Here is a 25,732-nt window from a genome sequence, read left to right on the forward strand (position 1 = left end):
TTACAGGATAATATTTTGACCATCTGCAGCCATCTTATTTACTTAAAATGGGAATTTTTTTTTCTGAAAATGGGAATTATTTTTACTATGTGAAACTTAAGACAGAGAATATTATATCTATACCTTTACCCCACATTGACTATTGACATTATGATCTATTTGCTTCCTCATGTTTAAAAAAGAAAAAATAAGCCCAGCCGGTGTAGTTCAGTGAGTTAGCATCCATCTATGAATCAGGAGGTCACTGTTGGATTCTGTTCAGGGCATATGCCCAAGTGGTGGGCTCGATCCCCAGTTAGGCATGCAGGAGGCAGCCTATCTATGATTTTCTTTCATCATCGATATTTCTATCTCTCTCTCCCTCTCCCTTCCTTTCTGAAATGAATAAAAATATATTTTAGCCCTGACCGGTTTGACTCGGTGGATAGAGCCTCCACCTGTGAACTTCAGGGTCCCAGGTTCCATTCCTATTAAGGGCACATGCCAAAGTTGTGGGCTTGAGCCCCAGTGTGGGGCGTGCAGGAAGCAGCTGATCAATGATTCTCTCATCATTGATGTTTCTCTCTTTCCGTCTCCCTTCCTTCCTGAAATCAATAAAAATATATTTTTAAAAAAGATAAAATAATACAGATAAAAGTTGAACTTATCTGTCTTCTACTTTCAGACCCACTACTCTTTCATCCTCCCCAGAAGCAACTAGTATAATTAGCTGGTATTCTCTCAGTCCATTAAATAAAAGTGTATGTACAAACTATAAGTATTGTATTGTTTAACTTTTTTAATGAACATAAGTGCTATTTTCTGTGTATCATTTGTAATTCTTTCACTCTAATTTTTGAGGCCTGTCCATGTTTCTGTATATTTACATCTAAGTATTCCTTTTAACTGTTAAATAGTATTCAACTGCATGATATATAACATTTCACTTATTCACTAGAGTTTTATGATTTTTGCTATTAGAAACATTGTATGTGTCTTTTTATGCACATGTGAGTCCCTCTAGAGCTGCACTGTTCAAATAAGTTAAATACTGGAAATGTAGCTTGTCAGAATTAAGATGTGCTGGAAGTGTTTATAAGAGGGCCCATTTCTCCACATTGTTGCCAATCCTTTATATTGTAAACATTTAATTTTTTTTCCAGATATTTGCAATTTCCTTATTACTAGGGAAGCCAAGATTTGTTAATATGGGTTTTTGGTCATTCAGATTTCATCTTGAGTGAATTGTATGTTTATATCTTTTCTCCAGTTTTCTTTTGAACTGCTTGCCCTTTTTTTACTAATTTGTAGTACTTAAAAAATATATATTCTGAATACTATCCAAGTTTATGTATTGCAAATATCTTCTTTTAGTCAGTCATTTGTATTTCAGCCTTGTTTGTGTTACCTCAAAGTATTTTTAATGTTTCTATCTTTGATCCATTTGAGTATAATTTTTCAAATATGTTACAAGATAGGGATCTTCTTTTATTTTTCTTCACATTGTGAACCAGTTTTCTGAAGACCATTTATTAGTTCATCTGTTATCTGACAGAATCATGATTCTGCTCTCTTACAATCTCTTAGGTATATGAGTCTGTTTCTAGTATCTACATGCTTGTTTCTATAGATAATATGTTTTAATTAAAGAAGTGGGGTTCAACTCCTTTACTCTTTCTTTCTAGAATTGTCTTAGCAACTTGTGGCCCTTTATTGATTAATGAGTTTGTCATGTTTGCCAGAAACTTCTGCTGAAATTTTGATTTGAATTATATTGACTTATTAATTACTCTTTTCAATGGTTATTTGTGTTTCAGCACCTCTCTGAGGTGTGGGAGATGATGAACATGCCAAAAATCCATATCCTCAAAGAGCTCACTAATTAGTGGGGAGACAGAGTAAACAAGCCATTGACCAAAACAAAACAAGAGCAACAGCGCATATGCTGGGGCAAGGAGGCTAGAAAGTACTTAATCCTTGAATATCGAAAGGCAATTTGATAGACAGTGATCTTCATGAAAAATAGTGTATATGTCTTATTCACCTCTGTGTATGCAGCACCTAGTACATAACCTGGTATCTACCAGACAGTCCCTAAAATATTAACTAAATGAAATATCCAACATTGACAGCTTCAGGGTCTCTAAGCCTACAGTGTAGTTAGTTTTGGGGCTGGGTAGGTCAGACATCAGTATGTTGGTGATGAGAAATGATTGCATTTTCACATCACATCATAAATGTTTACTTGGAATTTTCTCCAAAACAGAGATCATATCTTACTTATTTTTATATTTCCATTATCTAGCATAGAATAGGAAAATTTGTTGAATGTACAGTGAGCCCCTATTATGGGAATTATCAGCTCTAATTAATCTGGAGGCCTAGAAAGCTAACTCAGGACTCATCCTGCATTCTTCTCTTTTTGAAACCTTGGCACCATATTGAATGTGACCTGTGAGGAATGCTTGACCTTTAGATGCCCTTCACTAAGAGTTTGTTACTACCCCACTCTGAATATTCCATGACTACTGGCCCTTTGGAGCTCAATTTTTATGGTCATTAATTCAACAGATATTTGCTAGTCTGGAACTGTAAGTTTCTTCCTCTTACACTGAGGATATAGAAGTGGATCAGACGTGAAGCCTGTCCTCCAAGAGCTTACAATTGGTCAAGGGACATAAGACGTATATTCAGATAATTGTAATACAGAATTGAGAGGATGGAGTTGTCACCTAGAGCTGGTTGGCAGCATGGAGGTGACATTTGAGCAATCAGAGATACATTCCATTTGACAGGTGGGAAAGGGAAAGAGCATTCCAAGCAGAGGTTATAGCATGAGCAAAATCTTGGAGATGAGAAAAATATTTGGTGGGAAGGAGGCAAGAAGACCACTGAGGCCAGAAGTATAGCAGCTCGTGGACCTATATTCAGGGGCCAGCTGGGCAACACACATGAGTTAAAAGGGCAGGGGATAAATATTTGGAGAGAGATCCATCTATAGACACTCAGACAACTTTAAAACACCTCTGGCCGCCCTAACTGGTTTGGCTCAGTGGATAGAGCGTCAGCCTGCGGACTCAAGGGTCCCGGGTTCGATTCCAGTCAAGGGCATGTACCTTGGTTGCAGGCACATCCCCAGTAGGGGGTGTGCAGGAGGCAGCTGATCGATGGTTCTCTCTCATCGATGTTTCTAACTCTCTATCCCTCTCCCTTCCTCTCTGTAAAAAATCAATAAAATATATTTTAAAAAAAACAAAAAAAAAAAAAAAAAAAACACCTCTGGCCAAGGAATTGTTGCAGATAGGTGATGGATGCATGAGAGAACATCATACTAATATGTATGTTTTTGCATATATTAAAAATTTTCCATAAAAAGTCTAGCAAAAGACAAAAGTACAAATACCCATATGAACTTTTAAGATTAAATAAAGAAAATCCTCAGATGAAAGGAATAGGAGATGAAGCAGGGAATGTAGAGATCTACATTGTGGATGTTTGAGGGGCCAAGCTGAACTAATATTTATTAAGTACCTACCATCAGCAAGCCATTGAAGATTTCTAAGTGACTTAATGCAAAGCTAAATTAGGAAGATGCATTTTATGGGAAGAAAACAACAACTAAAAGACAATTGCATCATATATTTAGTTGATCAGTTGTTGCACATCTTTACTATGTGCCAGACTCTAGGGATATAAAGATGAATGATTTAAGGCACAATCCATGCCCTTGGGAGCTCACCTACATAAAAATCCAACACTAACATATCAATATATCTTTTGTACTTGCTGCTCCGTTGCCCTGTGGTTGCATTCCAGTTATTTCCATTAGTTGGAATCTCATCGGTTGGTGCAGATCTGGTCCCTGTCCCCCATCATGGTAGTCATGGTAATCCATAACAGTCTGACTGCTGCAAATAACTACTGTTACCAGAGGAACAGCCGTGGCTAGTTTATTTTTCATTTGTTCTCTTCTTCAGGAGTAGTATTCTTTCTCTTCTGGAAGCTGACGGAACCAAAATGTAGACAGTGCCAAAGTGGTGACAGAAGAAGTCTCAGGAGAAAGCATTTTTACCTTGTACTGTGGACAGCTGCTGGGCCTGCCATGGCTCCTGTGAAGATTAGCCACGTGGTATCATTTTCTTCTCAGGTATATTAATTAGCAGGCATAGTTTTTTTCTTGGTGACTGAACAGAGTGGGGAAAAAAAAAAATAGAGGACTTGGCTCCACTTTCAGGAAACACACAATCTAATAGGAGACACATTGTCCCTTCTTTGGGAGTCCAGAGTGGAAGTGAGGGAACTAACTTCCCTCAGGTTGTTCCCAGAGCAATACTGGACACATAACAGAAGTGTTCCCAGGAATTCAAGATAAAGAAAGAAACCACCTCAGATTCCACCCTTAGTTTGGAGGGAACTGGCAAAGCTATAGGATCGAAGTCTGTACCAGGGTTCCCAGAAGGGAAGTTTAATCACTCTCACTGAGTGCAGACCAGGACACTCAGTGTCATCCCTGACCTGTGAGGATATTGGCACCATCAGCAAAGGTGATCTCAGCCTTCTCCCTAAAAGTCTGCTTTCAGGAAATCCCTATTATCCTGATTACAGCTTGATGCCAGGACCCAGCACCAATCCACTGTGTTGATAAGGACTTCCCTCCTTTTCCTCTACTGTCATTTCCCTATCCATTTACCCATTCTCCCTGCTCTTCCCCTTCTGTTATCCTACTCTTTCTCAAGGGTTGCTGTTGACATTTTGGGTCAGATAAGCCTGCATTTTATAGCAGTATCATTTGCATGGTGGAATATTTAGCCTCCAGGGCCTCTAGGCCCTAATGACATAATACTTCCTGGTCATTATGACCGTCATAGGCATCTCTACACATTTCAGAAAGACCCTTAGAGTGTCTTTAGAAATACTGTATCAACTCCTAAGTGAAATGGAATAAAAGTTACTCTTATCCTCCTTACCTATATGGTCAGCCTAAATGGTTTTCTTCACAGTGTCAGCCTTATAAAATGCTAGAGAGAGAATCGTTGATTGGCTGCCTCTTGTGTGCCCCCTACTGGGGATCGAGCCTGCAACCTCCGGCATATGCCCTTGACCAGAATCAAACCTGGGGCCCTTGAGTCCACAGGCTGATGCTCTATCCACTGAGCCAAGCAGGCTAGGGCTCCTCAAGAGAGCATTAGCTATCTTCTTTTTTAAAATATATTTTTATTGATTTCAGAGAGGAAGGGAGAGGGAAAGAGACAGAAACATCAATGATGACAGAGAATCATTAATAGGCTGCCTCCTGCACGCCCCACACTAGGGATTGAGCCCGCAACCCCGGCATGTGCCCCAACCAGGAATCGAACTGTGACCTCCTGGTTCATAGGTCAACGCTCAACCACTGAGCCATGCCCACCAGGCTAGCTAGCTTCTAATATTGTGGTTTCCAACTGTACTCTGTGGGGACCCACTTCTAGAAGTTGAAGGGAGAAGGGACAAGTATATCTCTAGGCCCTCAAACTGTACTTTAACTAGAGCTGTGCTTTTTATTTATTGAAAACACACATACACACACACACTTTGGTATAAGACTTCAGTTAAAATGAAGGGTTTTATTGCTAAAACAAAAAACAAGATTGAAGACCTTGAATCTAGTCTCTCTACTTATGATGAAGAAATTTAGATCCAAAGAGAGAAAGTAGTTTGCTCAAGGCCTACCCACCAAAAAATACCTGACTTTGGGTTAGAACTGAAAATGTCTATCTCAGTATTGCTATTGCAGCCTTTGAATGAATCACTTTATTTCTAGCCATCAGTTGTAAACTTAGATACAAATCTTTGCCTTTCCCCTAGCCAGTTTTGTTCAGTGGTTAGAGTGTCAGCCCCCGGATCGAAAAGTGGTGGGTTCAATTTCCAGTCAAGGGCACATACCTGGGTTGCAGGTTCAATCCCCAGCTTGGTGGGGGCACATATGGGAGGCAACCAATCAATGTGTTCTCACATTGCTGTTTTTCTCTTTCTCCCTCCCTCTCTTTCTCTTCCCCTACCTCCTTTCCACTCTCTCTAAAAAGTCCATGGAAAAAATACCCTTGGGGTGAGGAGGATTAACAACAACAACAAAAATACTTGTTTAGAGCTGCTATAGGTTCACAGCAAAAATTTTTTTTAAATATATTTTATTGATTTTTTACAGAGAGGAAGGGAGAGGGATAGAGAGTTAGAAACATCGATGAGAGAGAAACATCGATCAGCTGCCTCTTGCACATCCCCTACTGGGGATGTGCCCGCAACCAAGGTACATGCCCTTGACTGGAATCGAACCTGGGACCCTTCAGTCCGCAGGCCGACGCTCTATCCACTGAGCCAAACCGGTTAGGGCCACAGCAAAATTTAATGGAAAGTAAAGAGATTTCTCATATTCACCCTGCCCCCAAATATGCATAGCCTCCAGCATTATCAACATTCCTCCACCAGAGTGGTGCATTTGTTCCAGCTGATAAACCTACATCATTATCACCCAAAGTCCAAAGTTTACCTTAGAGGAGAAACCAAGATGGCGGCATAGGTAAACACCTAAACTGCTGCCTCGCACAACAATTTCAAAACTACAACTAAAAGACAGAACGGACACCATCCAGAACCACAGGAAAGCAGGCTGAGTGAAAATTCTACAACTAGAAGGAAGGAGAAAAGCTCACAGAGAATTGGAGGTACGGCAAAGGGGCTTTGTGCGCGCAGAGAGGAAGGGCGGCTGAGAGCTTGGCTGACTTCCTCTGGCGGAAGGGGGAAGGAAGCCTCGGACCGCGAGCTGGGAAAGGCAGAAGTCTGAAGGCGCACACGGGCCAGTGCGCACAAAGGCTGCGGAGGTAGCCATAGGCTTTCCCTAGTGAAAGGGAGTCAGAGGATCCTGACTGAGCCCCAGTTCTGACTGCAGTGAACCCCAGTTCCAGGCGAGCCTCTGGGGACCCACGCTCTTGTAGGGGGAGTCTGGACTCTCGGGCGGAGACTCAGGAGCCGGGGAAGGCGGAGGACTGAAAGTGCGCACACGCGCCGCGCCGGTGCGCACAAAGGCTGCGGGGGTCGCCACAGGCTTTCCCTAGTGGAGGGGAGTCAGAGGATTCTGACTGCACCGAGCCCCAGTTCTGACTGCAGTGAACCCCAGTTCCAGGCGAGCCCCTGGGGACCCACGCTCTTGTGGGGGGAGTCTGGACTCTCAGGCGGAGACTCGAGCTGGGGAAGGCGGAGGTCTGAAAGCGCACATGCGCGCAGGGGCGGGGCTGACAGGAAGCCAAGACTGAGACTCCACCCCATCCAAGCTGAGCACAGAGGCTATTGCAATTTGGCAAGTCTAATCCTATAAGGCTGTCTCCAGCACCGGGCTTCTCCCAGCATAGACACAGCGGATCCTTACAGCCAACTGGCCCGGAGGTCAATTCTTCCCAGTGATACCAACAACAATAAAGACTTAATTACAACAAGGCTGTACACACAGTCCACAAAGGGGTGCACCAAGAGTGTCCACCTCAGGTTAACTGGGGAAGCAGACCCACTGGGCCATATTGGAAACCTAGCACAAATATCTACCTTACCAACTCAGGGATTCAGTGAAAATGCGGGGTCAAAGAATCAGATCACAAACGAAAGAAATGGAGGAAAACAAACGACTGGATATAGAATTCAAAACCACCGTTATAAGACTTTTTAAGAATATCCTAGAAAAGGCCGATAAATATAACGAGACCCTCGAAGATATGAAAAAGGACCAACTAGAAATTAAACATACACTGACTGAAATAAAAAATATTATACAGAGACCCAGAAACAGAATAGAGGAACACAAGAATCAAGTCAAAGAATTGAAATACAAAGAAGCAAAAAACACTCAACCGAAAAAGCAAAAAGCAAAAAAAAAAATCCAAAAAGTTGAAGATAATGTAAGAAGACTCTGGGACAACTTCAAGCGTACCAACATCAGAATTATGGGGGTGCCAGAAGAAGAGAGAGAGCAAGATACTGAAAACCTATTTGAAGAAATAATGACCGAAAACTTCCCCCACCTGGTGAAAGAAATAGACTTACAAGTCCAGGAAGCCCACAGAACCCCAAACAAAAGGAATCCAAAGAGGACCACACCAAGACACATCATAATTAAAATGCCAAGAGCAAAAGACAAAGAGAGAATATTAAAAGCAGCAAGAGAAAAACAGTTAATTACCTACAAGGGAGCACCCATACGACTGTCAGCTGACTTCTCAACAGAAACTATGCAGGCCAGACGGGAGTGGCAAGAAATTTTCAATGTGATGAATAGCAAGAACCTACAACCAAGATTACTCTACCCAGCAAAGCTATCATTCAGAATTGAAGGGCAGATAAAGAGCTTCACAGATAAGAAAAAGCTGAAGGAGTTCATCACCACCAAACCAGTACTATATGAAATGCTGAAAGGTATTCTTAAAGAAGAGGAAGAAGAAAAAAGTAAAGAGAAAAATTATGAACAACAAATACATATCTATCAACAAGCCAACCTAAAAATCAAGTGAATTAAAAACCTGAGGAACAGAATAATCTGGTGAATATAATAGAATCAGGGGCATAGAAAGGGAGTGGGCTGATAATTCTCAGGGGGAAAGGGGTATGGGGGGGTTCATGAAGAGAATGGACAAAAATCATACACCTATGGATGAGGACAGTGGGGGGGAGGTAAGGGCAGAAGGTGGGGTGGGAAAGGGGTGGAGGGGAGCTATGGGGGGAAAAAGGAGAAATAATTGTAATAATCTGAATAAAGATTTATTTAAAAAAAAAAAAAAAAAAAAAAAAAAAAAAAAAAAAAACAAAGTTTACCTTAGAGTTCGCTATTGATGTTGTGTATTCTATGGGTTTTGCCAAATGTATAACATTCCCATCATCAGAGTATCATACAGAGTAGTTTCACTGCCCTAAAAACTCTCTGTGCTCTTATTTTATCCCTCCATCTCCCCTAACCCTTATCAAGCATTGATCTTTTTACTCTCTCCATAATTTTGCCTTTTCCAGAATGTTATGTAGTTGAACTCATATAAAGCATGCAGCCTTTTGACATTGGCTTTCACTCTCACATTGATGTGGGTTTTCTCTCTCACTTCCTCTCTCTAAAATAAATGAACATATCCTCAGGTGAGTCTTTTAAAAATAAAAATAAACGATGCCCCGTCAGAATGGCTCAGTTGGTTGAGCTGCATCCTGTGCACCAAAGAGTTGCCAGTTCAATTCACGGTCAGATTCAGTCCTTGGTTGGAGCAGGTGCAAAAGGCAACTAATCAATATTTCTCTTTCTTATTCTCTCTCTCTCTCTCTCTCTCTCTCTCTCTCTCTCTCTCTCTCTCTCTATCCCTCTCTCTTCCTCTCTCTCTCCACCAGTCCTCAGGTGAAGATTTATTTTATTTTTTTAATATATTTTATTGATTTCTTACAGAGAGGAAGGGAGAGATATAGAGAGTTAGAAACATCGATGAGAGAAAAACATCGATCAGCCGCCTCCTGCACACCCCCTGATGGGGATGTGCACGCAACCAAGTTACATGCCCTTGGCCGGAATCAAACCTGGGAACTTTCAGTCTGCAGGCTGACGCTCTATCCACTGAGCCAAACCAGTTAGGGCCTCAGGTGAAGATTTTTTAAAAAGAAAAAATAGGCCCTAGCCGGCTTGGCTCAGTGGATAGAGTGTCAGCCTGGGAACTGAAGAGTCCCAGCTTCGATTCCGGCCAAGGGTACGTGCCTGGGTTGCGGGCTTGATCCCCAGTAGGGGGTGTGCAGGAGGCAGCCGATCAATGATTCTCATCATTGATGTTTCTATCTCTCTCTCCTTCTCCCTTCCTCTCCGAAATCAATAAAGAAATATATTAAAAATAAATAAAAGAAAAAATAGTATAGTGTGGTGGTTAAGAGCTCTAGATTCAGAAACGTGGGAGTTCTAACTCAGAATGGTTATTCAGCCTTTGACCTTGGGGAAATTTCTGAACCCAAGCTTCAGTTTATTGATGTGTTAACTATAAAGCAATAATAGTAACCACCTAAAGATCTGAGAATTAAATGAGGTAGTCTGGTAAATGACAGAGAAGAAAACAGTGTCTGTAAATCCCTTGGTATGTGATGCTACATTCCTATAGACTCCTGTCTAGTGCCTTTCCTATCATGTTGGGATGCATGGAAAGGTTTGGGAGTCTAGGGACCCCTTATTCATGGGCATCCTTTGTTCCCTTGGGCTCAGGAAGGTTCCTGATACTCTCCTCTCTCTGACTTAGGATCCCAAGTATCCTGTGGAGAACTTGCTGAACCCAGACAGACAGAGGGGACCTTGGCTCAGTTGCCCTCAGGACAAGAGTGGGCAACTGAAAGTAGAACTACAGCTGGAAAGGGCAGTGCCCATTGGCTACATTGATGTGGGTGAGTGAGTTCTCTGGGGCTTAGGAGCCTCTGCGGGAGAACACAGGAGTAACATTCCCCTCCAAATGCTCCACCAAAATGTCTCAATTCAGGCTGGCTGATCAGCCTTAACTGGTGTGAAGGGGAGATGTGGTCCTTGCCCTTGGGGCAAGTATGTGGTGTTGGCAAGAACTCTAAGGATTCCATTCACATAGAATTGAATGTGAATGGCACTCCTTGAATTAAGCAACATACCTTCCCTGCTTTAATCTGAGTGGTCTGGGTGAAACCTTAGGACATTGACATAACTAAATGCAACAAATAGGATTTATAGTCTTCTAAATATCAACGTCAAGAGGATGCTGGGGATGAACTGTGCTGGCTCATCCAGGAAGGCTTCATAGGAGTTTATGGATTGAAAAGGTTGGCCTTAGAATTCTCTGGAATAGAGAGGTGACAAAGACCATTGATCTCAGCTCTGTCGGGACAGAGAGATGGCAGGCTCCCTAGCAAGGATTTATTTTTTTAAATTCTTTTTTGAATTTTTATTTATTTTGTTTACTGAGAGCAAGAAAGGGAGCTGGAGGGAGAGAGAGATATCAATTTGTTGGTTCACTTATTTATGCATTCATTGGTTGATTCTTGTATGTGCCCTGACCATGGATCGAACCTACAACTTCGGTGTATCAGGATGACACTAACCAACTGAGCTACCTGGCCAGAGCCTCCCTAGCAAGGATTTAAGAGAGATAAGAGCCCTAACGGGTTTGGCTCAGTGAATAGAGCGTCGGCCTGCAAACTCAAGGTTCCCAGGTTCGATTCCTGTCAAGGGCATGTACCTTGGTTGTGGGCACATCCCCAGTAGGGGGTGTGCAGGAGGCAGCTGATCAATGTTTCTCTCTCATTGATGTTTCTAACTCTCTATCCCTCTCCCTTCCTCTCTGTAAAAAATCAATAAGATATATTTTTTAAAAAAGAGAGAGAGAGGAGTTTGGCACTGCCTGCCAGAGCCAGAGGACAGGGAAACAGCGAGTGTCTTCAGTCAGGGGAAGGCTTTTTTCTGGCTGGGAGGAATATGGTGAACCTACCTTCGCAATGTCATTTAGTGGGGCTGAGGTCTCGTTTCACTTCAGTTACTGGCTCATTGTGTTGCTTGGCCTTTCTGGGCTTCCAGTTAGCTATCGTTAGAATGGAGAAATGTCCTCTTCCCACCTGATTCCCTTGTGTACAGTCAGGGGAGCCCTCATCCTATAGCCCTTATCCTTCTCTTAACCTTTTGTCCCCAGGCAACTGTGGCTGTGCTTTCCTGCAAATTGATGTGGGCCGTTCTTCCTGGTCCCTGGACAGACCTTTTGTCACCCTGCTCCCTGCAACCATGCTAATGTCCCTAGCTGATTCAAAGCAGGGGAAAAACCGCTCAGGGGTCCGCATGTTTAAAGATGGTAAGGAGGGCAAAAGCAGAAATGGGAGAGACTCGGGAAGAGAGACAGATTATGCAAAAAGGCTGCAGTACAGTAGAGGGCTGGTAGGCATATATTGTGGGAGGGAACCTATGCAGGGGTTAGTTATATCTGTTGGGGGGACAGGGATTAGTTAATAAGTGAACATCGAGGCAGTGTGTTTGTGAGTGCGTTCTCCATGATGAGAAAACATGATCCCTTGGGATATTTATGAGCTATGATTTATATTTATTCTCAACGTGATTCAGTGAAACCGGATACAGAACACACATTTGTGACTAGTGTGCTTGTTTGTATAAATGTGTGAATGTAGGATGAATCTTTACATAAGGAGATAGACTATATGATAGAGTTATGTAGCCTGTAGTGTTTCCTGAATTCTGTTCTATGCAGATCTCTGCGTTCACTAAGGCACTACATAAGATCTGAACTCCTTGCCTCTAGGGACTTAGGATTTGTCTGTGTTTAAATTGGAGGTGTTTGTAATGTGAAGGAAGAATGATAGGGAGGGGCATACAAGGTGGAGGAGATGAGGTCTTAATAGATAGTGCTGTGACTTGAAGGTGAGAAGGGTTTGCAGTACTAGTGTGTGATACTGTGAGTGCGAGCGTAGTGCATGGAGTGCTTTTGGGAGGCTGAAGTCTCATGGTCCAGGAAGGGTAGATGTAGATCATCTAATCCAGTGAGCAAGTAACACTACAGATACTTCCTGTTAAAATGAGACATTGATAAGGTCCCTGGAGAAGTGTAGAATGCGGATGTACCCATGCTGGGAATGGTGTGGACCTGTGACGGGGGAGAGATGGTGTCCGAGAGGACCCCGACTGGCCTGTTTGGCACTGCCAAACCCTGAGCACCAAGGACTGAGGGGTCAGTTATTGATGACCTTCATTATTCCTTTTGTTGGAGTTTATATAGTCCCTGTCCTTTCTTTCCACTCCTCAGTTATTGACCTTTCTCCCTCCCATTCATACATATCCTGTCCCCCTCATTTTCTTTTCCTGGAGATGATTTCCTGGCTCCAGCCTCAGGTGAATCATGGGATCGACTTCGCCTGACTTGCTCCCAACCCTTCACACGTCATCAGTCCTTTGGCCTGGCCTTCCTGCGTGTGTGCTCCTCTCTGGACTCCTTAGCTGACCCTGTGGTGGATCCCTCAGCCCCTGTGAGCACTGGACGGAGCCAGGTATGTGCAGTGGTGGAGTAAGGACTTAATATTTTCCCATCCTTTCAGTTTCTGGTTAGGAAGCTGGTGCGTGATTGAGTTATACACACACATATACACACATACATTCAAATACAAACGTAAATGGGCTCGCTGCACTTTCTTAAAGGTAGGAGTGCACACCTTCCCTTTTACATGTGAAAGGTTCAAGTGAGTGAGCCTTCCATATAGTGTACACAGAGCTGGTGGGCAATTGTTATTTAGCCATTAAAAAATTCTTTTGGGCCCTTACTGGTTTGGCTCAGTGGATAGAGCGTCGGCCTGCGGACTGAAGGTTCCCAGGTTCGATTCCGGTCAAGGGCACGTACCTTGGTTGCAGGATGTGCAGGAGGCAGCTGATCAATGTTTTTCTCTCATCTGATGTTTCTAACTCTCTATCCCTCTCCCTTCCTCTCTGTAAAAAATCAATAAAAATATATTTTAAAAAATTCTTTTGGAATTCAAACTTAATCTTATACTTTATTTCTGGGTTATTGGAGACTCTAGCTTTTATCAGACTTTTCCTTCTAACACCCGAAACAACCAGGACTCACTACAGTCCCTCTGTCATTGTTGTTCCCTAACCCACCTACCTATTCTTAGATATGTGCTTTGCAATTTCATGTGTTCTCCTGCTTTCTCTCCCTGTACAATAAACACGTATGCCGCCTTAAAGAAGATGTATAGGTTTCTGGCTATCTATAAGTATCTAATCAATTTATCTCCTCTTTTCTCAATAATTTTTCTTTCTTCCTAAGCATATTATGACTCCTTTTTTTGTTTTTGTTGTTTTTGTTAATCCTCACCCAAGGATATTTTTTTCATTACTTTTCAGAGAGGGTAGAAGGGAGGGAGGAAGGGGGAGAAAGAGGGAGAGAGAAACATTGATGTGAGAGAGATAATTCATTGGTTGTCTCCAACACATGCCCTCTCCAGGGCTGAGATCAAACCTGCAACCTAGGCACGTGCCCTTGACCAGGAATCAAACCCATGACCCCTCACTGCCCAGGCAGACGCTCCAACCACTAAGCAACACCGGCCAGGGCTGACTCCTCCTTTCCTATCAGTGGTGTCTCCATTTATCTTTCCAAGCCAGTACCCTGTACTGTAATTCACTCACAAATAAATAAGAAGATATAATCACACAAAGCTAGAATCATAAAATTCTAGAGATGGAAAAATACTTAGAGATCATCAAATCCTAACCACCTCATTTGACATCTCAGAGAGGGAAACTTACATATTCAAATTCACACAGCACGTCAAAATTGAGTAGAGACCAGAAATCAGACCCTCCTATCATTTACACCACAGTACTTCTATGCACACAGTAGATTTTTAGAAGCTTCAAACATTTGACATAACCAAAAGAATTTCAGTTCCTAAGAGTGAACCTCACAAGTGTCACTCATATTGAGGTTACTGAGAAAAAGAAGAGACTGGACATTGGGAAGAGAAAAGGGAGTTAGAGCAGACAGAGGAGGAGTAGATGCTCTTGTGCAGCCACAGGAGAGACCCAGAGAGCTGAGACAAGGAAAGCTTGGCTTGAGATTTACTCTCCATTGTGGAAAGGGAAAAAAAATGCAAAAGGCCAGTGGAAGCAGTTCAGTGTGCTCCGCCAGGTCCCCATATCTCAGTGCTGGGAGCTGACGTGAATGGAGCTAGAGCTATTCAATCAAGTGGAAGCTCTGTGAGATTAGGAACCTGTTTGTCTTGTTCCATAATGCATTCCTAGCAGCTGGAACAAAGTAAGCTTTGAGTGTACATGTTCATTATGAAAATGACCTTTCAGGGGGGAGTTGTAGATAGAGTCATCATAAAACTTGTCATCCAAACTGAGACCAAAAAAGAGTGCTATTAATAATTATACTGAGCCCAGCTGGCGTGGCTCAATGGTTGAGCATCAATCTTTGAACTAGGAGGTCACGGTTCAATTCCTGGTCTGGGCACATGCCCGGGTTGTGAGCTCAATCCCCAGTGTGGGGTGTGCAGGAGGAGGCAGCTGGCCAATGATTCTCTCGCATTATTGATGTTTTTTTCTCTCTCGCTCCCTCTCTGAAATCAATAAAAATATTTTTAAAATAATAATAATTATTATACTGAGGCAACAGACATAATAGGCACAACTTCCCAGGCAAACTAGGACAGACGATCTCCTTAATTATAGGATTAATAAAGACTTCATAGAGTCTTTTACATTTTGGCCATCTAAATTACTCTGCACCTGTGCTTGCTGTGTGGCTTAGCTGGTTAAAGCGCCTGTCTAGTAAATTACTCTGCACCTTTAGAACCATGGTGGGATCAAGGAGGAAAGGAGTCAGCAACTCCAGAGCCATAATGTCAGAAAGGCATTGAACATCAATGGCAGAATGAAACATGTTTCAGGTACCTCAGTGAGACCACAGGGAAAGGAGATCCTGAAGCAGTTCTACAAGAGAGGATTGATACACGGTAACAAATTTATGGCACTCAGTTTTACGATTTATGACCTCTAAATTGCCATAGGCTTTTTTTAAAAAAAATGTATCATTCCAATGGTAAGGTATAGTGAAAGCAAAATATAAGGGTTTTAATCCTGTAAAATGGGATCTTTTATGATCACCAATTTTCCAGTAAGGAAAACAGAAGCCAGAGAAGTTTAGTGGGATGTCCCAGGTCACACTGCTAAATAAATCTTGGAATGGATTGGAACCCAGGCCACCTGGCTTCACTTAGCCTTTGCTGGAGAGCTCATTTCCTAATGATTAATCGCATTTAGAGTTAAAGTTAAATAACCATCTCTACACATGCAGCTAGTTACCCTGTATAGTATTCACTCTAAAATTTATGAGACATGGAAAAGACAAAAGAAAAATCCTGGTAAAGTAAACAAAGTATTTCACAATTAATGCAAGGTCCAAGATGAGGTTGCAAAATAATTTCCAATTAAAAAATATTAAACAATGAATGTGAATAAAAAAAATATTTCTCAAACTTGCATAATGAGGCCAAGGTCATGCTTTACAAGAAAGACATTTACCTTTAAAAGAATCTGTGATGGAAGAATCAGAGCTGAAGACCGGCTGGTGTTGATCAGTGGCTTGAGCATCATCCCATGCACTAAGGGGTTTCCAGTTCTATTCCCTGTTGGGGCACATGCCCAGGCCCTATTGCCAGTAGGGGGCATGCAAGAGGCAGCCAATTGATGATGTTTCTCTCTCATCAGTGTTTCTATTTCTCCCTCTCCCTTTCTCTCTAAAAATTTTCAGTAAACGTATATATAGTTAAAAAAAAAAAATCAGAGCTGAAAATTAAAGAAAAAAATGTTTAATTTTTTAAATTCAAGGAAATTTGGAAAGATAAAAAAGGAAATAGCCACAGATGAATCAACAGATAAATTGCATTTTGGCAAAGAATTAAGAAATTATAGCATTCCACATAAATAAAATCTATGAAGAAATTATCTACTGTATGATTATTACACATAGACCTTCCTGGAGTTTGAAGGAGAGAGGTTTATAAAATACCTGTGATAGATATAGTGGCTAATGCTAGAAAGAGATGTGTCATATATCTATATACCCATACATATATACACATCTCTTTTTATAGATGGCTAGAAATTGGTAGGTTGTTTATAACTTCAGGTAAATAATTGTTCACAAAATAAATCATAATGGATATTAAACAATATTATTAAACAGTATTTAGAAAAGTGATTAAAATGTCCCCAAATAGTTCAAAACAGAACTACTTTAAAATATAAAGAAATATGTGTGTATAATTTCTCTCGCATAGATGTGTATAGAGATGAGTGATTTGAGTTTTGTACCTACATGAATCAATTTTTATAGATACAAATTTATATATGTACTAGAGGCCCGGTGCACAAAATTCGTGCATGGGGGGTGGTGTCCTTCAGCCCAGCCTGCACCCTCTCCAATCTGGGACCTCTTGAGGGATGTCCGACCGCACGGACCTAAACGTGCGGTCGGACATCCCTCTCACAATCCAGGACTGCTGGCTCCCAACTGCCCTCCCCTGCAGGCCTGGTCCCCCCCAACTGCCCTCCCCTGCTGGCCTGGTCCCCCCAACTGCTCTCCCCTGCTGGTCTAGTCCCCCCCCAGCTTCCCTCCTCTGCAGGCCTTGGTCCCCCCGAACTGTCCTCCCCTGCAGGCCTTGTCCCCCCCCCAACTGCCCTCTCCTGCAGGCCTGGTCCTCCCCAACTGCTCTCCCCTGCAGGCCTGCCCCCCCAACTGCCCTCCCCCAACTGCCCTCCTCTGCTGGCCCAGTCACCCCTAACTGCCTTCCCTGCTGGCCTGACTGCCCACAACTGCCCTCCCCTGCAGGCCAAGTCCCCCCCAACTGCCTTCCCCTGCAGGCCTGGTCCCCCCCAACTGCCCTCCACTGCAGGCCTGGTTCCCTCCCCCCCCAACTGTCCTCCTCTGCTGGCCCGGTCACCCCTAACTGCCCTCCCTACTTCCCTGATCGCCCACAACTACCCTCCCCTGCAGGCCTGGTCCCCCCCAACAGCCCTCCCCTGCAGGCCTGGGTCCCCCCAACTGCCCTCCCCTGCAGGCCTGGTCCCCCCCAACTGCCCTCCCTTGCTGGCCAGGTCTCCCCCAACTGCCCTCCTCTGCCGGCCTGGTCACCTCCAACTGCCCTCCTCTGTTGGCCTGGTCACCCCTAACTTCCCAAAACTGCCCTCCCCTGCAGGCCATCTTGTGGCGGCCATCTTGTGTCTTGGTGTGATGGTCAATTTGCATATCACTCTTTTATTAGATAGGAGGATATATATTTATGCTTTCAAAAGTTTGCACATGATATCAATCCCATAGCCCTTTTTTTCTCAACAGCATGTATTCTTTTAGGATCATGACAAAACCCTTAGCATTGGGGTAAAAAGTATACAAAATCACCGCATCTCACATGTCAGAGCTGGAAGAGAGTGTGCACACACAAGCAAAGGTGCCCTGTATTTTTTAGAAAAGTGATAAAAATGTTTAAATATTATTAAAGGTGACCAGGCTGTTATAGCAGATACATCCACTCACTTAAGCTGAAGTCCTCAGGTTTGGGAGTATACTTGGCACTAGGTGACAGTGTCTCCTGGTGGTGAATGTCTGTATTTCATATTTCTCCATTTTCTTTTCAGGACTCTTCTAATGCTTCAGAGTCTGGTCCCAGCCCCTGGATGGCTAATCCTTCTATCCAGAGGACATTCTTCCCAGATCCCCAAACGTATGTAGCTGCCAGAACGGAGGTCTCCCAACCACTTTTCAGTTCTTTCACCTGGGAAAGGAAAACTACCAGGTCACTCACAAGCATGCAAGCCCCACCTGGGTTCCCCCAATTAGTCACATACTCCAGGCCTATTCTATCTAATAAAAGACTAATATTCAAATTGACCATACCTCTGCTACACCCACAAGCCACGCCCACCAGCCAATCAGGAGGGAATATGCAAATAAACCCAACCAAGATGGCTGCAGCCACAGAGAGCAGGAGGGAGGCTTGGGTTTCCCTGGCAATGGAGGAAGCCAAGCTTTCTGCCTGCCCTTGCCAGCCCAGGCCTCCACTCAATGCTACAAAGTTTCAATTATAGAAGATAAATAAGTCCCAAAAGAAATGGCGGTAGCCACGGAGCTGGAGAGAGCAGGAGGCTAGGGTTGCCCGCGGCAATGGAGAAAGCCAAGCTTCTGCAGCCCTGGCCTGCTTTGGCCTCCGCTTAAGGCTACAAAGTTTCAATTATAGAAGATACATAAATCCCAACAGAAATGGCTGCCGCCACGGAGCAAGCAGAAGGCTTGGCTCCACTCCAGGCTACAAAGTTTCAATTGTAGAAGATAAATAAATCCCAGATCCCAGGGCCTCTGCTTGGGTCGCCGGGGGGCGTGGCCAGCCTGCAAACCACCACAGGCCCCTCACCCAGGCCACCCCCCACCCCAAGGGAACCCCCACCCTGATCCGGGACACCCTTCAGGGCAAACCAGCTGGCCCCCACCCATGCACAAGGCCTCTATCCTATCTAATAAAAGAGTAATATGCAGATTGACCATCACTTCAACACACAAGATGGCTGCCCCCATGTGGTCAAAGATCCTGCCCCCATGTGGACACAAGATGGCCACCACAAGATGGCCAGCAGGGGAGGGCAGTTGGGAGGGACCAGGCCTGCAAGGGAGGGCAGTTGGGGGCAATCAAGCCTGCAGGGGAGGGCAGTTAGGGGTGACCAGGCCAGCAGAGGAGGGAAGTTGGGGGTGACTGGGTCTGCAGGGAAGGGCAGTTGGGGGGGACCCAGGCCTGCAAGGGAGAGCAGTTGGGGGGTACCAGGCCTGCAGGGGAGGGCAGTTAGGGATGACCAGGCCTGCAGGGGAGGGCAGTTAGGGGTGACCAGGCCTGCAGGGGAGGGCAGTTAGGGGTGACCAGGCCTGCAGGGGAGGGCAGTTAGGGGTGACCAGGCCTGCAGGGGAGGGCAGTTAGGGGTGACCAGGCCTGCAGGGGAGGGCAGTTAGGGGTGACCAGGCCTGCAGGGGAAGGCAGTTAGGGGCAAACAGGCTGGCAGGGGAGTGGTTAGGGGGTGATCAGGCTGGCAGGCAGAAGTGGTTAGGGGCAATCAGGAAGGCAGCAGGTGAGCAGTTGGGAGCCAGCAGTCCTGGATTGTGAGAGGGATCCCAGATTGGAGAGGGTGCAGGCTGGGCTGAGGGACAACCCCCCCCCCCCGTGCATGAATTTCGTGCACCGGGCCTCTAGTATCTATATTAAACTGGCTTTCTTGGTTAGATGCCACTGACTTGGGTGAGCAAAATGGAGTCTCTGTTCTGAGTGAAACCAAGTACTCTTGTTTCCCTGCAGGAACACTAAGGAAATTTCAGACCTTAGGAATATCCTAAAGCAGCTGCAGCCGGGGCCTTTGGGGCGTTCAGCCTGCATGGTGCTTTCAGCTGCCCGCAGGGCATCTCCAGCCAGTGTGGCAAGCCCAAAAAACAACCCTGCAGAACCAGGTCCCAGCCATCCAGACAGTGCAGGTGAGGCCCAGGACCTGCCTTTGGCTCCTTGTTTTCCCTAGCACCATCCTTTCTCCTTAAATCCACCGTGCTCTTTAGGAATGGCTCACCAATGGAACTTCATGTGGGAGAAAGACAATTTTCAGTGTCTTATTACCAGAAGAAAAACAAAACAAGGGACTGGTGGGTTCCCTTGGCCTGGCCTGCGCCCTCTCACAATCTGGGACCCCTCGGGGGATGTCAGACTGCCAGTTTCGACCCGATCCCCACAGGCCAGGCCGAGGGACCCCACCAGTGCATGAATCCATGCACCCAGCCTCTAGTATGCATATAAGAATTTTGATTAATCTCTTCCCACCCTCCCCCCTTCCCTCTGAGATTCATCAGTCTGTTCCATGTTTCCATGCCTGTGTATTGAGTGTCTGCCCCTTGGTGGTCAGTGCATGTCATAGCTACCAGTTGAACGGTCAGACGGTCACTTAGGCTTTTATATATATAGATTGGTTGAACGTAGTCCCATGCACCAAAAGGTTGCTGGTTTGTTTCCCTGTCAGGGCATATGGCTGGGTTGTGGGCTTATTCTCCAATAGGGGCCATGCAGGAGGCAGCCTATCAATGTTTCCTTCTCTCTTTCCCTCTCTCTCTTTCTCCCTTCCTCTCTCTCAAATCAATAAAACATATTTTAAGAAAAAGAAAGAAAGAAGGAGCACTAGCCTAGGAATCAGAAATCCTTATCTTTTGGGCCTCAATTCTCTCATATTCAAAGTGAAGGAATTAAACCAAATAGTATTTAGGCCTCTTACAGTATTAATGTTCTGTGATCATCTCAGAAGGACAATTAAGTCAGGGTGATGGTCTGTGGAGCTTATTGGAGAAATAGAGTCGGGGAATAGTGTGCTTTTGTCACAGAGGAAGAAAGCACTAAACATTTTAGAGTTCTTACTTTGCACCAGGCATTGTTGGGCACTTTTACTAACTTTATCCATTTGCTGTTCACCACAAACTTACGAAATAGATACTGTTGTACTCATTTTACAAAAGAAGCTGAGATTCAGAGAGGTAAAGTATTCTGAATCACACAGCTAATCAGCGGCAGAACTGAGATGTGAACCCCAGAGCTCTTTCTATTCTAGATAGCAAGAGAGAGAAAACAAGTAGAGTTCTCATTGAAAACCTCGATTTCACTCATTGCTTCACTGGGGAAAAACATTTTAAGGAACTTGTTTATCATTCCAAGGAACTGAACAAATTAGTGAAATAATCAGTATATAATTTCATTGCAGAAATAGGGTACATTGGTTATCTGTTGTTGCATAACAAATTATCCCCAAAATTTAACACAATATTTAGTTTCTGGTGGTTAGGATTCCAGGTGTGGCTTAACCGGGTCCCTGGCTCTGGGTGTGTCACAAGGCTGCAGTCATCTTAAGGCTCACCTGGCAGAGATCTGCCCCTAGCTCACTCACATTTCCTCATGGCTGGTGGGCTGAGGCTCCCTCAGTTCCTCTGCCACGAGAGCCTCCACAGAGCATCTCACAGTATGGCTGCTTGCTTCACCAGAGGGAACAGAAAGAGTGCGAGCAAGAAAGCGGCCAGTCTTGTAACCTAATCACAGAAGTGACATCCCATCGCTTTTGCCAAATTCTGTTCACTACAAACGAGTTACTAGGTCCTGCCCACACTCTAGGGGAGGCATGAATACCAGGAGGCAGGGATCAACGGCAGTCACTTCAGAAACTGCCTGCCACATTAAGAAGGATGTGTTTTATTATTTTAAGAGATAGGGAATGGAAGGAAACTAAACTCTTTTAGGTACCCTACAGGCTGGGCACTGGAGCCAGGAAAGCACTTTGAAACGTATTAAACACCATACACAGTATTTCATAAGTGTTGAGTAACCAGACAGATGGCTGTTGCTGGGTTTTGTTATTATTACTCACTTGACACATTTATTGAACATCTCTGTGCAAGGCTCTGTGCTAGGTACCAGGGGTATCACAGCAAATAAAACAGCAGTGCTCCTGCCCTAAAGGAGAGGCACTGTCAGTGTCACACAGGAAATCTAAAGCTTAAAACTGTGATAAGTGCTTCAAAGCCAAAGCAGGATATGATGACCAGATTTATTTATTTATTTATTTTTAATATTTTTATTGATTTTTTACAGAGAGGAAGGGAGAGGGATAGAGAGTTAGAAACATCGGTGAAAGAGAAACATCGATCAGCTGCCTCCTGCACACTCCCTACGGGGTATGTGCCGCAACCAAGGTACATGCCCTTGACCGGAATCGAACCTGGGACCCTTGAGTCCACAGACCAACGCTCTATCCACTGAGCCAAACCGGTTAGGGCAGATGACCAGATTTAGATTAGAGAACCCAGGGAAACTTCCTCACAGGAATTAGCATTTCCTCTAAGACTTAAAAAGTGAAAATTAACCAGGAAAAGAGGATAGAATATTTTTAAAAGAAGGAATAGCTCTAGCCGGTTTGGCTCAGTGGACAGAGCGTCAGCCTGTGGACTGAAAGGTACCGGGTTCGATTCTGGCCAAGGGCACATGCTCGGGTTGCAAGCTTGATCCCCAGTGGGGGCCGTGCAGAAGTGTCACCATTGATGTTTCTATCTCTTCCTCCCTCTCCCTTCCTCTCTTAAATCAATAAAGAAATATATTTTTATTAAAAAAGAAGGAACATCGAGAAACCAAGATGGCGGCATAGGTAAACACCTAAACTGCTGCCTCGCACAACAATTTCAAAACTACAACTAAAAGACAGAACAGACACCATCCAGAACCACAGGAAAGCTGGCTGAGTGAAAATTCTACAACTAGAAGGAAAGAGAAAGGCTCACAGAGAATTGGAGGTACGGCAAAGGGGCTTTGTGCGCGCAGAGAGGAAGGGCGGCTGAGAGCCTGGCTGACTTTCTCTGGCGGAAGGGGGAAGGAAGCCTCCGACCGCACTGAACCCCAGTTCTGACTGCACTGAACCCCAGTTCCGGGCGAACCCCTGGGGACCCACGCTCTTACAGGGGGAGTCTGGACTCTCGGGCAGAGACTCGAGCTGGGAAAGGCAGAAGTCTGAAGGCGCACGCGGGCCAGTGCGCACAAAGGCTGCGGAGGTTGCCACAGTCTTTCCCTAGTGGAAGGGAGTCAGAGGATCCTGACTGCACTGAGCCCCAGTTCTGACTGCAGTGAACCCCAGTTCCAGGCGAGCCCCTGGGGACCCACGCTCTTGTGGGGGGAGTCTGGACTCTCGGGCGGAGACTCAGGAGCCGGGGAAGGCGGAGGACTGAAAGTGCACATGCGCGCAAGGGCAAAGCTGACAGGAAGCCAAAACTGAGACTCCACCCCATCCAAGCTGAGCACAGAGGCTATTGCAATTTGGCAAGTCTAATCCTATAAGGCTGTCTCCAGCACCGAACTTCTCCCAGCATAGACACAGCTGATCCTTACAGCCAACTGGCCCGGAGGTCAATTCTTCCCAGTGATACCAACAACAATAAAGACTTAATTACAACAAGGCTGTACACACAGTCCACAAAGGGGTGCACCAAGAGTGTCCACCTCAGGTTAACTGGGGAAGCAGACCCACTGGGCCATATTGGAAACCTAGCACAAATATCTACCTTACCAACTCAGGGAACCAGTGAAAATGCGGGGTCAAAGAATCAGATCACAAACGAAAGAAATGGAGGAAAACAAACGACTGGATATAGAATTCAAAACCACGGTTATAAGACTTTTTAAGAATATCCTAGAAAAGGCCGATAAATATAACGAGACCCTCGAAGATATGAAAAAGGACCAACTAGAAATTAAACATACACTGACTGAAATAAAAAATATTATACAGAGACCCAGAAACAGAATAGAGGAACACAAGAATCAAGTCAAAGAATTGAAATACAAAGAAGCAAAAAACACTCAACCGAAAAAGCAAAAAGCAAAAAAAAAATCCAAAAAGTTGAAGATAGTGTAAGAAGACTCTGGGAAAACTTCAAGCGTACCAACATCAGAATTATGGGGGTGCCAGAAGAAGAGAGAGAGCAAGATACTGAAAACCTATTTGAAGAAATAATGACCGAAAACTTCCCCCACCTGGTGAAAGAAATAGACTTACAAGTCCAGGAAGCGCACAGAACCCCAAACAAAAGGAATCCAAAGAGGACCACACCAAGACACATCATAATTAAAATGCCAAGAGCAAAAGACAAAGAGAGAATATTAAAAGCAGCAAGAGAAAAACAGTTAATTACCTACAAGGGAGCACCCATACGACTGTCAGCTGACTTCTCAACAGAAACTATGCAGGCCAGACGGGAGTGGCAAGAAATTTTCAATGTGATGAATATCAAGAACCTACAACCAAGATTACTCTACCCAGCAAAGCTATCATTCAGAATTGAAGGGCAGATAAAGAGCTTCACAGATAAGAAAAAGCTGAAGGAGTTCATCACCACCAAACCAGTATTATATGAAATGCTGAAAGGTATTCTTAAAGAAGAGGAAGAAGAAAAAAGTAAAGAGAAAAATTATGAACAACAAATACATATCTATCAACAAGTGAACCTAAAAATCAAGTGAATTAAAAACCTGAGGAACAGAATAATCTGGTGAATATAATAGAATCAGGGGCATAGAAAGGGAGTGGACTGATAATTCTCAGGGGGAAAGGGGTATAAGGGGTTCATGAAGAGAATGGACAAAAATCATACACCTATGGATGAGGACAGTGGGGGGGAGGTAAGGGCAGAAGGTGGGGTGGGAAATGGGAGGAGGGGAGCTATGGGGGGAAAAAGGAGAAATAATTGTAATAATCTGAATAAAGATTTATTTAAAAAAATAAAAAAAATAAAAAATAAATAAAAAAGAAGGAACATCATATATGAAGGCCCTTTTGTTTTTGCTTTTTTCTGTATTTTTTTTATCCTCACTGGAGGAGTGAGGATTTTTGTTTTTTCATTGATTCTAGAGAGAATGGAGGAGAAGGAAGAGGGGTAGAGAGAGAAAGAGAGAAACGTTGATGTGACAGAGACATGGATTGGTTGCCTCCCACACATCAGACCTGCAACCCAGGTACGTGCCCTTGACCCCTTGACCAGGAATTGAACCCGAGACCCTCTGGTGTGCAGGCCGATGTTCTAACTACTGAGCTGTGCTGGCCAGGGCTGAAGGCCCTTTTGTTAATGAGCTAGACCTATAGACCGAATGAGCATTTCTCACACAGAGTCCAGACCTGCGGAGCAAAACTCAGAGAGTGATGAGGGCAAGACAAAGAGACGGAAAGTGCAAGCCCGCAGGTAAGTAGGTCAACCTGAAAGACCCATATCACCTCCCCAAACCTTTCGGCCCTTCACCTGTCCTTCTTTCCCACTTGTGTTTCAGTTGGTCTCGTAGTCTGGACCTAGAGGGTAGCAGAGAAAAGGTGTCCTTGTCCACATGTTGTCAGGCTTAGAGCTGGGCAAGGAGATAGCTCTGTAGTGAACCAGATTTTGAAGCTGAGTACACTGTACTTGTTGGACTTCATTAAAATTTACATCTTTTTCTGCTTCAGTAGACACTCAAAAAAATAAAAAGATAACCCATAGAATATGTGAGAAAATATTTCCAAATCATACATTTGAAAAAGGACTTTTATCTAGAATATATAAGGAACAATAAAAGAACCTAATTTAAAAAATATTTTAAATAGACAAAGGATCTGAATAGATTT

The 25,732-nt window shown here is 44.2% G+C and overlaps 1 protein-coding gene across 5 annotated transcripts in view; it reads left to right on the forward strand.

Annotated features, from left to right (window-relative positions):
• The window catches only part of XNDC1N (XRCC1 N-terminal domain containing 1, N-terminal like), a 29,484-nt gene that overhangs the window by 773 nt on the left and 2,979 nt on the right, over positions 1–25,732 (forward strand). For 2 of the 5 annotated variants that reach the window (XM_080642003.1, XM_080642002.1), the window contains exons 2-8: positions 3,957–4,126; positions 10,254–10,395; positions 11,661–11,816; positions 12,842–13,020; positions 18,173–18,258; positions 19,873–20,045; positions 25,247–25,319. In XM_080642003.1, coding sequence (XP_080498129.1) covers positions 4,082–4,126; positions 10,254–10,395; positions 11,661–11,816; positions 12,842–13,020; positions 18,173–18,258; positions 19,873–20,045; positions 25,247–25,319 — 854 coding nt within the window. In that variant the 5' untranslated portion in view covers positions 3,957–4,081. The remainder of the gene's footprint in view (positions 1–3,956; positions 4,127–10,253; positions 10,396–11,660; positions 11,817–12,841; positions 13,021–18,172; positions 18,259–19,872; positions 20,046–25,246; positions 25,320–25,732) is intronic. The other 3 variants (XM_080642004.1, XM_080642005.1, XM_080642006.1) reach the window with 2 other exon arrangements.

This window comes from Plecotus auritus (assembly GCF_963455305.1).
Source record: "Plecotus auritus genome assembly, chromosome: 9".
Lineage (NCBI taxonomy): Eukaryota > Metazoa > Chordata > Mammalia > Chiroptera > Vespertilionidae > Plecotus > Plecotus auritus.